We start from the raw sequence: 14833 nt of genomic DNA, 5'->3' as shown, positions 1-14833 counted from the left end.
ACTAAAGATAAGGTGACTGATATTGACGTAAAATGGAGTTCTGAAAGCGAAACGAAGCACAGATAGTTAAAAATCCACATGTTGAATAAACAGGTACCTACTGTTCCTTCACCAACCGGAAAAATAGCACATAGAATAAAACAAGGAAATGTACGTAAATACTTTAATGATTGCCATATTCACACAGTCATACCATTATTTACAATCACAAATTGTACTTAACAACAAAATTGTGCTTTATCATGCTATCATAGAGGACAAAACATAAACGTCTTTGGTAAAATAAACAAAAATAAAATATAAACAAAATCAAACAAATAAATAATACTATTCGATTCTTGTCTTTTAAAAATAAAAGGGTTCTAGTACACAGGTAATAATAATTCTTCACTTTTGTACTTTCTATGATCTCTACCTTATTCATTAGTCCCGACTATAATCTTAAATTTAACGTGAATTATATTGAGAAGCCTACTACAAACATAGGCTCTATTATGAAAAGAATCCAATGTCAAACTTTGGACAATATTATCTATGAACCATCTACATCCAGTAACGTACAGACATCACAAAGTCGAAATAAGTCTATACATTTATAAGATTTTAAACACCAATAATAAGTACTAACCGTCCTATGTAGTAACCCTGCGCAGGAATTATAATATTCATCTTTCAACCAATTTACATTACAGTGGACTATTAATTAAATTACATTTAATTTACAAAACTTACATATAGAAAAGTTTTGGTAAAGTTCTTAAATATACTTCACTCGGACTAGCATACGTTGCCTTGACTCGGTTTAGACTAGAATAAATAATAAATAGGTAGGCGTAACAAACGTAAGGTTCAACTAAAAAACAACAATATACACAACAAACTCGCAACACTATACTTAGAGGAATGTATCGCGCGTTACGTATTATATTAAATCTACGTGTGATCCGTGGTGTGTACTCACGTACTGCGTCAACTACGTGCCACAGCACATCGACTATACAAAATAAACGCGGCTGGCATTATATTGCACAAATCTGTTCCCACCCATCATAAGATTTGCATCTAAAATAAATTAGTCTTATTTTTCATATCAATAAATTAATAAGTTATAATCGCGTGATTAAATTAAATAATTTAAATCCCATTTAATGGCGAATCGTTAGCCTATTTTAATGGTAAATTTATTTTCTATAATTTAAAGTGATCCGGTAATCACTGGCACTGTTGCTATTCGATCAGCAAAGTGCGACAGTCGCCAGAACACGTCGAGTGAGGGACTAGTACGCTCCGCTCTTCATTTACAAGCTATTCTTTTACGTGTAGACTATTAGCCTATTTGCGAATATTGACTATTGCCTGGTTCATCGATAAATCTAAGTCTAAATCAATTTTTGATTTAGACTTAAAATTATCGATGAACCGAGCAACCTAAAAACTCGCGAACAGTTTAACATTGACAGGAACGAATCGCAGTAACATTTGGCTATAACAATAACTAATGATCGATTCGCGACCGGAATACGAATGCCGGTATTATGACTAAACAGCCAGCAGACAATGTGTAACTGTTCTGTTCGACGTCTGTCCTTGAACCGCGACACCGACAGCGCGATCGATGGCGCTGTAAGCATCGCTTCGACAGTAGCTATCACAAATTTATAGCACAACCGCCCCTGTACCGCGATTCACGTAAAACTGCGATATGTTTGTCCGTAAAACGCGGTGCAGGCAGATATCATTAGGGAGGGAGGAACTATACCAGTAATTATTTACATTTAAAAAGGGGCGTTATAAAGCAAATAATGTGTTACAGAGTTGTTACAATTGTCTGCAAGCGAGTTATAAACTACGGAAAGAGCGCCTTCGGTACATCGCGTCATGTAATCATTGCCATACAGTTCGTTACACAGGGCTATCTTTAGTATACAGGGTGTAAATACAACTACCGACTCCAAATTGTTCACTAAAAGTTTATACGTTATAGTGAGCATTTCGGTAATATAAACCTAGGTATATTTGTTATCCTAGCTACCTAGATGAAAATTACTTAATATTATCATTATAATAGATGTACCTTTCACCTAAAGACAGCCCTGTTTACATTTGATATAAGTGCAATTGTAACTGGCCTATATTCTATAGTAAAAATTGGAGTATCGTCAGTAATTGACTTAGTAAAAACCCAAGTTTTATTTCATAAGTATTGATTACTGATTAGTTTATTGCACTTTGTAACAAGTACATTATAGTACTAAAATTACTGTAAAATTGTAAACTGCACTTATACCGAATGTGTTAAACAACAATATTTTGATGGCATATGATTTACTAAACATACAACACTAACACAACTTTGAAATACGATTCACAAACAGCAACTTTAGCTATTCAATATTTTCCTTCCCATTTTTATTCTAGACGAAAATATTGAACAGAAAGTCGCAGTTATCAATACCGTTTTTACAATAGTTTAGAGAGAGTCACGCCTGAATAACACTAGTCAACATAAATACACAGTGTGTTCATATATAAAAACGTATGTACGTCAATGTACAATCTGTATACAAAATGCGATTTATGCTGAAAAGTATAATCCAGGTATATTTTTTGGTTTCCACTGCAAACTCATTGAGATATACCTTTACGTAATGCTTTCAATAACAAAGCATCAAGACTATCAAGAAGTGGTCTAGTAAAAAATGTAAGTAATTTTTAATTCATACATTTACATATTTCATACGTTTATCTTTTGCAATGGAAACCCCGTTTACAGGCTGGTTTACCACCAAAACACGCAAAGTAGCTATTGCTTCTGTGCGAGGAATAAATCCACCGAAAGGATTTCCTTTTCAAAACCTTGATAACAAGCTGTCAGTGTAGTGTACTACACACATGTCAGTCTAACAATATAGACTGAAATGAGCAGTACGCTCTATAACGAGCATTTATTGTTCTTGCCTAACTTCGTTGCATATTCCTGGTGATAAATTTTGAATATACTCTCTCAATTACAAAGGTCTTTTAGTCGGTATCTTGATGTTGTTCTTGCATCTGTTGTGTGTATGTGTGTGTGTGTGTGTGTGTCGGGTGGTGCTACTTGTTGTGTCGGCGCTCCTCCAGCAGCGGCGGACACTCGTCGTGCGGCGGCGACGACGCCACCAGAGTTAGCAGCTAGGAGTCCGCCACCACCGCGTCACGCTCCGACTTCACTTGCTGCGGAGCAAACATATTTTGGAATTATAATATCGTTTGATTAAAAATTTAATTTTGAGCGTCTGGAATGGAATATCCTGAATTCTGTAAGACTTAAGATATAGGAGGCAACGAATTATAATATTTCTAAGGACGAACAAAATCAGATACACCTGTTTTAAGAATATTTACAATAGAGATTAATATGTTTTCGACGACTAGCACGGTTTTGATATAAATAAAAAAATATATAATCAGTTTTGTCTGAACCGTATGCCAACTATTGACAGTACTCAAGATCTCATTAAATTACATTTTACAATTAATAGTGGCATTAGTCCGTACCATGGCCTTGGTGAGCACGGTGGCGTCCTTGAGACTGAGCACCTGCAGCACCTGCGCCTCGCCGCCGCCCTGCAGCATGACCTGCGCCACGCCGCCGCCCATGGAGATGGCCTCCAGCGTCTCGCCGTTCTGTTCCACCTTCACAGTACAGTTACTAGTGTCAATGCTAAGGGCCCGCGAGCTTGCCAACATTATACTAGGTGAAAGATGATTTACGAGTATGCGCAAGCGATCAGAAAATTATATAAACAGAACTTTTTACTGAAAAATTGTGTGCTAAAATTTTTTGACACAAAAAAGGATAAATGTAACTGCTAATAAGTAAAGTGGTGGATAAATACACGAAAAATTTAACATTTCATATAGCAACAAAGTAACAATTGGGAAAAATCACAAACAATTATAATTACGAATTCAAAACGTAAAAAAAAAACTCAAGCCAAATAAAATAACACAAATAAAAACGTAAATACACACCTGTAGTTTCATGCAGACACACTATGTGATAACAACAAGCTAACAGTGCAAATAAAACAATACTACTACATTCATATCGTTTATTAGCTCCGGGCACCGCCCACTCACGTAGAAAAAGTAGTTTTAGAATCTAACGCAAAATATATGAGCTTATCTTACGGTGTATTAAAAATAAAGACTAGTAACAAATAAAAAAATATTTGTGATGAATATGCAAGGTCGGGATAGTAAAAGCGAGTTTTTGTAACTTGGCAAAACATTAAAATATTGGGAGCCAAAAGTAAATCAATTCAGAAAATACTTAATTGGTGTCTAATTTACGATTGCATATTATTTGCGTTAAATTCCAAAACGATGCACGACACAAACAAAACATAATCAACTGAAAACAACATAATCAAATCAAATGTACAATCACTTATCAAGCTCACACATTGTAGCTCAGAATACGAATGGAGAAAGCACGATAAAAAATAATTATCTGTAATTAATCACTCTGTATTAGTACCTTACTGGAAACTATTCCCTCCCTTTTTATATCGCAAAAAATTGATACTGCTATAACACATGTAGCTGTTTTTTTTTTATAAAATGGACCAAATCACTATCCATAGCTATTTTAAAACTGTGGGTTATAATATAGAATGTTTTTTCTCCATACATATTCTAGGATACAACACAATAACAAAATAATACACTAAACTATAGGATGCAAGCAATTTAAACATGTCATAGACACGAATATACAATCTTTGGCAAATTATATTATGGCAGAATTATTGCAATACTGATAAATAGACAATCTTATTGTTTTCTCTTATAGTTATCGTTTCGGCAGTCGTTATGTACAAATAAAATTTAATTAGGAGTCAACATACATTAAAATTATAAAACATAACACTTCATGCGCAACATAAGTATATAATTGTATAGAAAAATAACATTGTTTTATTTTAAATAACTTATTGGTTGGCCAAGTATTATCATTTTGATGATACGACTAATTATTTGTATTATGTTGTATCAACAATTTAAGTGCATATGTAACATAATTACCTATTGCACATTTCTAGACTGTCATAGTTCAATAAATAATGGTATTGCAAGTCAAACATGAAATTTTTAACAGAAAATTATCGAATTTGGATATTTTTTTATGAAAGCCTCTCAATTTTATTGAAATATAGTAAGTATGGGAATTATGACTCTTGGTGTCTTCAAAGATAATTATAATAAAGCATTTACACACTAATACTCAATTTTTTCACAATACTTTAATATTCAAACCCAGTACAGTTCCACTGTAAGGATTAGCCTTTTCTCGTTATAGAAGGAAATTCATTTAAGTCCTAATTATTGTCATATTTATTATTAAAGTTTTAAATACATAATAAATAAATTTAACCCATTTTTGTCCCACTATTGGGCAAGGGTCTCCTCTTTCCAAGAATAAAGGATTAGGTCATCTGAACAAAATTGACTACAACATATTAAATATTCATTCAATTAGACTATCAAGAAAGCTCTATTATAAATAATATGATAAATTAGGAACATAGTATTTTCAATTACTATATTTAAATATTGATTTTTTGTAAAAGCCTATCTTTGGGTTATTTTTGGCAATCATAATATTTCAATTAGCTTCTGAAGCATTCACTAGCGGAGATCGTGTTATAACGCACTATAAAATAATATATTATCTTTACTATAATTTTATATCACAATACTCTCACAAACATAACAATGGCACTCACTTTTATGGGCGATTTTTCATCATCAGACTGTTTTATTAAATGGATATAAAAAAAAATAGGATATGTAAAGGGTATCGTGATGAAACCTTAATTATAATTATATTATCTACTCTTTACTTCCTAGACTTTCTGTGGTCGAAAAAAATCATCACCTACTTATAACACTTGCGCTCGGTTAATTATATCTCATTATCCCTCATACCACGTACCACGATCCACTAGTAGACTGATATCACTGGTATACACTAAGTATTCTGGGAATAAAGCTATCGGATGAAAAATCGACCCATATACTATAACTATATATTCTTTTTGTAAATAAGAATAAAATACTTTCATATCCAATATCTAGCATTTACAAATGTACATATTTTTTAAAGGTTTGCAAACACAAGGACAGAACACAAAATAATAATACAAGCAAATTAAGCTAATTCAGGCCAAGTTTTATATGTCAAGTAGATTAGTTACTTTGTGTTGTAATACTTATTTAATTTATGAGGATAAAAAGACTCATTATTTCAAGATGTACCTTCTTTTCCAATGTCAGTTTTTGGCAACATTGACACATAGGATGTTTCACAACACCGTTAAGGGCTTTATTTTGTCTTCGAAAACCTTATCTTTTATCATAGGTTTCATCACTAAAATATTTAGTAGTTCACGATAATTACGGTCTATTCGACTCGTGTATTACAGTTCTAACTACTGCTGATTTGCAACTATGCTTTGTCATGGCTAAATCATAGTATAGTATACATAGCTTCAAAACACAAAGTAACCAATCCACACAGCACATAAATTCAAAACAAAATTCAAACGAACTAGACGACAAGCAGTAAAGTCTACGCATTGAGCGCGAGGCGCTTGAGGCGCGCGCTCGTGTGGAGCGGCACGTGTCGCACCTGCACGAGCGGCGTGACGCAGACGCCGCCGTCCTGCTGCTGCATGGACGCCACCATGGACTGGTACACGGACGCCGACACCGGCACCGTGATCACGCCCGACACCGACACCGGGTAGCCTGCACACACACGTATAACAACATACTCAGCACATATTCATGTTCATAGATTTATTTACACTTATTCAAGCCCGGTGTCTTTCATTTGCAGGTAGGTTTATCTTGGTGGAAATGTATAACAAGTTATGTCTAATAGTGAAACAAAATGTATAGGAAATGAGACCAGGAAAGTTTGAAGGGATCGTATTTAGTAACGTTCTTTGGTCTTTTCTGCCTCTAGTCGAAAAAGACGTTATATTATGAATCAATAAAAGTATAATCCTATAATTAAAGAAGCTTGAACTGAATGATTCAGTCGGGTAAAAATATGATTACAATCGCCTTTCTTTGGTAATCAAAAATGACAATATTTATCTTAATTCAATAAGTAATTAGGTTTTGGTTCCCAACATAAGTTAAATTAAACTTAGAATTTTGAGTTTAGCACTAGCCTAGTTAAATTTGGTTCTGTCAATAATACTGTATGAGAACTCACAAATTGTTTATAGTCCTCTTGAGCAGAGTGATTTATTCTAAGGTATAATTTCCTCTTCATTCAATGAAGTTTGTAAAAAATGGCAACATCTTGTAACAAAGGCTTTTCGGTTGCGGCCTAGCTGACAAAGGATACAAGTCAGTGGGATACTCAGAGTTTACTAGTTTTAAGCCAATGTGTAAAGAAGACATTAAGCGAGCCATAAAACCAAGGGATTCGATAGTGGCCCATGTTTTTTACTTAATCATTATGCCTGTACAATCTGTACGATCACTTTTGGTAGGGTATATAAGAATTTACTGCTTTGTGATAGATACGTTACTAGATTACGGGTGACTATTGAAAATATCTGGTGATGTTTGGGAGCCTGGGATCTCGTATTAGAGAGTGGCGTGTATATCACACGGGTATCAGTAGGTGTTGTGTACCGTGTCCGTCCTCGCCCGTGAGGATGATCTGTCCGTCGTGGTTGAGCGTGGCCTCGGCCACGGCGTTGAGGTCCACGGCCACCGTGCCCTCGCCGTCCAGCGCCTGCACCACGCCCGCGCCGCCCTCGCCGCTGTGGATCTGCACCACAACACACCCATGTTACTGACTGTTATGTATGGTATATCTCCCTTTACCACGGACGATTTTTATTCCTTGTTACCACACCAATTGGTAGAAATGACAGTGACCCCAAGCTTTGGCAATAAGTGCATCTAACAGCGGTATCGTCGGTTCAATACGAAAGGTCGCAATAAAAAAAAATAGAAATAACGACCACTTTCTTGTATTAGCAAAAAATCTAAATTTACAATATTTTTTAAGTATTTTAAAAAGTGTTGTTTTACTATTGTTTCAATATTTTAAAAAACTTATTTTTTTTGTGGGTTAACCCTTTTTATAGCGCAATTTCGTGGCCAAAATATGGACTGTGTACATACCACTTGTGCCGTAGTGCCGTCCGGTAGTGTGATGATGGGGTTGTTGGGGTCCACCTGTATGAGCGACACCGTGCCGTCGGGGTTCGTGATCGTCTGCAGGACCGCCGGCGCGTACTGTGACATCTGTAGCGAGTCCAACACACAGCGGATGATATTTATGCTTTGTAGTAGAGTTGAATGCATGCAATGTTGAGTCGGGTTTTTGTTATTTTGCTTAGTACATACATTTTCCTATAATAAATGTTATAGTAATTCTGATTTTACCGCCTTTTATATATTAAATGTCTTTTTGTACAGCTGTTAGCTATATTTCTTTTCTTTTAACTTTCTTCTGATTATCTTTTGTTACTGAATAATGAATGAACTAAGCCGGCTTTTCACGTTAATGTTTACTAGAATTTTGTACCTTTGCGTAACTGAACTAAGTAAATACCTGATACAACATGTAACGTCAAAGAAAATGCTTTGCAGGCACCAAAAGTTATTGTATGAGTATAATTTATTACATCAACATCAGCGAGAGTCATCTGATCAATGCAGACTTGCTGCGAGGACAGCACGGCGGCGGGCGCCGACCGGCTCGAGTGAGAGCCGCCCGACGAGTTCTGTGCCGCGCCCGGCATGCATGCCGAGATCTGTGCCGGCAGTTACCACACGGACAGAGGCCAGCGCGCAATGTATACGAGACATGGCGATGGTGTCGAGTGATGAACACCGACAGTAAAGGTCACGCAATGTATAATATACAATGCAAAAATGTCGAATTATGGCGAAATTTAAAGACAATTTTGTAACAAAATGATGGTGTTCGATAGTTAATATCATTGATAATTTTTGTAGAAAATATATTTAAAGTTGTAAGTAATATTAGTATAAAAACCATTACCAAATCCGTGCAGCATTCCATGAGATAGCGTTAATGAACAGTAAATGTAATTTAGAATATGGTTACATAAAAGCACTTAATAAATAAAGATATTTCATAAATTATAATTAGAGGGCATTCTGAATAAACTTGTTCATAAAATTCACATTTCCTTTTGTCCAAAACATCCTATCACGTAATGAGAATAAGTCGTAGTAATTAAGGACTGCTTCCGCAATTTTCGCTTTTCCTTAGCGACGGTCTTAAGAAATATCTCAAAAAATATAAAAATAACTCATTGACATGACTTGAGCTAGGCTTCTGGCGTGCCTTTGTTCAACATTGTTATAGGTCGGCTTTTTATCAAAACAAAAACTGCCTACTTTTTAAGATTCTACTCTGAGCTTACATTCAATATAACACTTTTGTAACGATTATAATTACTTCCACACTCAGCTTAGTATATAATTAACTTACTGGCATACATAATACATTCCTTCGTCATTATGTTTCATTGTTATTCATCTCAAATTCCCCCAATTTCTCGTGTTCCTATGGCAACACTTGGTGGGTGTTGCCATGCGAACTTATAATCACGCGTAGAAAAAGGAAGTACGAAAACGTCCCTATCAACACTCTGAGTAAACAAGCTAATATTTTGAGACGAGAAATCGATCTTTTTGTTATAAACGGAGACACGAGTGCCTAAAACATTGATTATCAATATATAATATATAAACTCTTCCGTTACTGAGTGACTGAGAGCGTAGAAATTTGAAATTGGATAGGAAGGTTCCCTAGGATGTGAGAGGAGCACTAAGAGAGGATTTTTGGCAAATCCCCTCCGAAGGTGATAAAATTCCCCGCAGGCAAAGCCGCTGGCGGAAAGCTAGCTGTGTATATAATCAAAGAATTTGGATCGGTATTATATCCATCTGTAGACCACGAGGTCCTTGGTTCGATCCTTTATTTAATTTACATATATTGATTATTCTAATAACTATCCGGAGTTTGGTAACGTGCCTGGTATATAGCAATCGACTCACCCCTAATTACATGGAATAACATTGTTAATGTCAAAACTCAGTTGTTTAATACACTTGTACCTACCCTTTTAGGTATAACAAGCGTGATATTATGCCTGTAATATCTCTCATCTATCATAGCTAAGTTTAAGGCAAACTTATTGATTGTCGAGCCTATAAATGAGTTATGTAAAGACCTTGAGCCCACTACAAGTCGTCATAGCGATGTCGCCAGTTTGACGTCACGTCTCAATCGATAGGCTTAACTACATATTTACTTGCTGATAAATATATACGATTATTTCTTTTATTGTATTGTTTTGTTACGGTATTAGTTTGTATTGTATATTATAGGTTGAAGGGCACATTCTTTCTTGTGATAATATAGTATTTGTATATATGGAGCATTTTTTTTTCTTAATCATTTCAGGCTTTACACCTTTTGTCTGTGTGTAAGAAGCTAAACCTAATTATTACTTTTACTTGAGACCAATGTCTAGCATGAAAAAAGTACCAATATGATATTCATTTTTATCTTTTAAAACATTGAATTTTCCAAATGAAAGAGTTGAATTGAAGAGCTATTAGAATACAAGAACACGTGCATATTATCTGAGCTAAAGAATGTCCTAAGTATCCTGCCTAAGTAGTGTCAGATAGTTAATAGTTTTTATTAATACAACATTTGTGCATTATTTTACGTCCTATGTTTTTATAATAATATCGTAACGTTAGAGGTATATAATGTATTAGTGTATGTACTCACGGGTTGTGTGGGAGGTCCTTTCTCGTCCTCCTCGGTGAAGGCGGGCAGCAGGTCCTCGCGCCCGTGGTACTTGTAGCAGTTGATCACGATCTGACGCAGTGCGTGGGTCCATGACATCTGGAATAACACAACATTCATATATTACTGCCTACTGAAGTTTTTTAGTTTGCCTACTTGCCTATATACCTAATTCTCTAAGGTACAAAATAGTAAGTCAATATCAAGTTACAGTTTAATACATCAGATACTTTATTTTGGAGCCATTATGTCATCAAATATTGTACAGAGACTTCAGTCTTGACTCGACTTCACTCTAGGACCACTGTTCCAGTCGTCTTTTGATTCATATCCTGCTGATTAAATCTTACAGTTTGTTAGGATCGTATCAAGAGGCGCTCTCTGCCTATCCTTACGGGATAAAGGAGTCATTTTATGTATGTATCTAAATCTAAATCCTATACTATATTTTTATGTCAAATTTAGTCCTTCATTGATGTAGTTTTTATCATTTATGACTAACCTTCTGTTTCTCATCTTCAGTTCTGGCGTCCATGCGAACGTTGGCCCATGGCAGGTCCTTAGGCCACCACGGCGGGCGCGTTGACTCACGGCCCCACCCCGGCTTGCCGCGCACTGTTCAAACATCACAAGTTTTGTAATGGAAATGTACATGTTACCCTTCGTATGCGTCACATTTTGATCTTTACTTGTTTCAATCATTTAGTATGACTATGCTTGAAGGTTACACGTAAGTCAATGGTTTTAATTATGTATTAAAAAGGACCTACAAGTCATAAGTCGTTTTGAGACTTGTATAGTTTTGTGAATGGGGAAGTCGTGTTTTACGAAACCAAAGCTAAATTATCAGTGCTTTACTTTTTAGATCGACATTTTGTTATTTGTTTGTTCTAGCACAAAATAGAGTGTAGTATGTCAGTGTGGTGACGTATTGTGATTGTGACTCACCCATGGAGTACTTGAGCATGAGCGGGATGAAGGCGCGCAGCTGCGCCTGCGTCATCTTCTCGACGGGCGTGGGGATGCCGTCGATGATGAGCGGCGGCAGCTCGAACAGCGACGGGTCGTCCTGCGGCGGCGGCGGCGCCTGCGGGCCCCCGCCCAGGCCGAACTGACGCTCGTTATATAGCTCTGTCCGGCCACCCGCCCGCGCGCAACCCGCGCCGTGCCACATGATGCTAACTAACCACTACTGACCACTAGCTAAACCTTTTGAGCGCGTAGAGTTTGAATTTTGTACGCCCGTTGTTAAAGGTATATTCGGTCATAATACTACAAGTTTGGATAAACCTTTCCTTGCGATCAGAATGGCAATATGGTTTACTTTTTTAACTGTGAGAGTACCACTACAAAGGCACAAGAATCTATCGCATTTAACGTGCGAAAAGATGTATTTTTTTTTTCAATTTTCGTTCGTATACGTAGTGTAACGGTCACGTGCACGTAGGTGCACGAACATCGAACTACAAATCATCATATTATTATACCCTATTTCTCAATGATATGATGTCATTTAAAAAGGTGAATACTTCCAGATAAGTAAATAAGAAAAGGCCCTTCACAGAACAAATGCCCCGATGTAACAGTGACATCGTTTTATTTTTAAGTTATTTGAAATATTGAATATTTGAATATTTTACGCATCATGTGACATGGCTTTAAATTGTTTAGTCAATAATCGTAACGTGCAACTGTTATAAATATTTTAACACGTTTAATTACTGAGTAAACAATTATTATTTCGGTACACATTAAATTCTATCCTTGGTTACCATGAACACTTTTTTCATATTGGAAAATCTACTAAGAAATTAGAGTATCTTTTTACTGTTATAGCAAGATTTTCTAGGAAATTAGAGTGGGGAAGTTTTGTTTCATAATGAAAGTTATGGTCACGGTATCCAAAGATAGAATTTTGATAAAAGAAATTTTAGAAAAGTTTTCACAACACCAGGAAATGGAAGTCACATAGGGGAGACGTGGGGGTTTACATTTAAAAGATGAAAAAAAAATTAAACGTACTTAAAGCCAAGTTAAATGCCAATTCTGATCAAGATAATTGTTATACCTACTTCTTACAAAGGTTTCCAGACCAATCGATCGATCGATATGAAAACACCCTAAGTTATTGATTGACTATAGAATTTTGAAAATGAGCCAAATTTTACAATCAATAGGGATGTTGGGTATTTTGATTTTGTACGATGTCTATCTTTATTGTCATAAAACATTGCCCATGTAGGTATTTTATCATATTTCATGGCACATTGGGTTGATGATATCGCAGCTTACATTACATTAAGTCCACTATTGCTGGACTTTTAAACTAAGTCTTTATTATCATTGTTTCGACCTTATCCTACGTCAAGTAGGGAAGTACCACAAGTTCTCTTTCTCCTCTATTCTCAATCAAACATCAACTCTGCGCACTCCTTTCATATCCTTTCACACATCCACGCAAATTCAACATAATCACCTTATATTTGAGTCAAATATTTAATTTTTTGGAGAAATTCTAGTCAGTTAACTAGAATTTCTGTTCTATAACCCAAAAACATCCCTATTGTAACCAACAACTACGACAATGAAGAATGTGTAAATACGTGTGTCGAGGTAAGAAACCGACTTACCTGTTGGGCGAGTGCATTCTCTAGTTCCTCCATGATCATGCAGCGAAGGTTTCGCACCACGTCTTCGAGCGGCTTGGCGCCGAACACGCGGTACGAAGTGTTGGGCTTGCCCGGCGTCGCCACTAACACCACTGCTTGCTGACCCACGCGAGTCGCGAACTCTTCTATTGTTTGCTAAATAATGTTAAACAATTTGTAGAATTGTGTCTGATTATAGGAAGAGGCTAATGCGCAGAAGACGAAAAATATGCATATACCAGGAGTACGGCTGATGGAGATGATAAACGACGACAATAACATTAGCTTGGTGCGAATAAAGTTAGGGATTTCGAAGAAATAGTTGATAACTGGAACATCTAATTTATGCATTTTGTTGACAAAAGGCTGCTGGGAGTTGTCATTGTTAATGAATTTATGAATAAAAAGTTGTAGTATAGAACTGTGAACAGCAGAATAAAACTGCTTCATGTATTTACAAGACTGTACATATGGTAAGAATCTCTCTCTTCCTGACTATTCGTCATATATGAAGGTGGGTTAAGCTTTCCCTAAATCCTTCCTCCACTTCGCCTTATCTTTGACGTCGCCTTCTTCAAGAATAATCACTATAATAAATAATTTCGTAATGGTGTCTTATTAACTTACTCTAAGCTTTCTGAGCAGTCTGTTCTGATGTCGCTTCCTGACTGAAGGGTTTGTTTCAAACGAGTGTGGTCGCTTGCGTTTCTTTGAAGACGCTATAGCCGCGGCCGCTGCCATGCCCACCGGACCTGCGCATCAAACATGCATCCTCATCTGCTTGATTCTATTTTGAACATCATGCATATTATTTAACAAGAAATTTGAAAAACTCTTTCGAGACAGTTTTTGGATATCTGACCCTACAATGAGTTCAAAGGCAGTGTTTCGGGCGGTCACCACATCGGACTACCACGCGGAAGTTGTAGGTTCGATTTCCACACTGTTAATAAAGTTATGAATTCTGACTCGAAACTGAACTTTAACAGCGCCAATAAGAACAGTATCAGAGACAATTTTGAGCTTTATCTGGATAAACAAATTCACACGAAGTCTATGACTCACCAGCAGCTGCCAACTGTTTGGTAACTTCATCGCTCATAGCATTTTTAATAATATCTGCGCTGTCATCGTACGTGGAGCCGGCGGGCGACGAGGCGCACTCATCGTCCTCATCGGAAGCGCCGCTCAGACCACACCCGTCCACTTGTGACATGTCCTAGGAACAACACATCAAAACATCGTAACAAAATCATTATAACCATCTTCCATATCGTTCCATGCTTCCGAAGCTACTGCCAATTCGCCAATTTCC

The 14833-nt window shown here is 36.4% G+C and overlaps 1 protein-coding gene across 6 annotated transcripts in view; it reads right to left on the bottom strand.

Annotated features, from left to right (window-relative positions):
- Positions 1–149: 149 nt before the first annotated feature.
- Positions 150–14833, bottom strand: part of ewg (DNA-binding protein Ewg) — a 17700-nt gene continuing 3016 nt past the window's right edge. For 3 of the 6 annotated variants that reach the window (XM_076121148.1, XM_076121140.1, XM_076121176.1), the window contains 12 exons: positions 14584–14737; positions 14146–14270; positions 13501–13674; positions 11819–11981; positions 11373–11485; positions 10853–10969; positions 8703–8831; positions 8197–8319; positions 7699–7837; positions 6677–6795; positions 3538–3675; positions 150–3213 (listed from right to left, as the gene is read on the bottom strand). In XM_076121148.1, coding sequence (XP_075977263.1) covers positions 3172–3213; positions 3538–3675; positions 6677–6795; positions 7699–7837; positions 8197–8319; positions 8703–8831; positions 10853–10969; positions 11373–11485; positions 11819–11981; positions 13501–13674; positions 14146–14270; positions 14584–14737 — 1536 coding nt within the window. In that variant the 3' untranslated portion in view covers positions 150–3171. The remainder of the gene's footprint in view (positions 3214–3537; positions 3676–6676; positions 6796–7698; positions 7838–8196; positions 8320–8702; positions 8832–10852; positions 10970–11372; positions 11486–11818; positions 11982–13500; positions 13675–14145; positions 14271–14583; positions 14738–14833) is intronic. The other 3 variants (XM_076121156.1, XM_076121167.1, XM_076121186.1) reach the window with 3 other exon arrangements.

This window comes from Anticarsia gemmatalis, chromosome 1, assembly GCF_050436995.1.
Source record: "Anticarsia gemmatalis isolate Benzon Research Colony breed Stoneville strain chromosome 1, ilAntGemm2 primary, whole genome shotgun sequence".
Lineage (NCBI taxonomy): Eukaryota > Metazoa > Arthropoda > Insecta > Lepidoptera > Erebidae > Anticarsia > Anticarsia gemmatalis.
The sequence above is the reverse complement of the archived record's forward strand: the minus strand, read 5'-3'. Positions and strand labels throughout refer to the sequence as shown.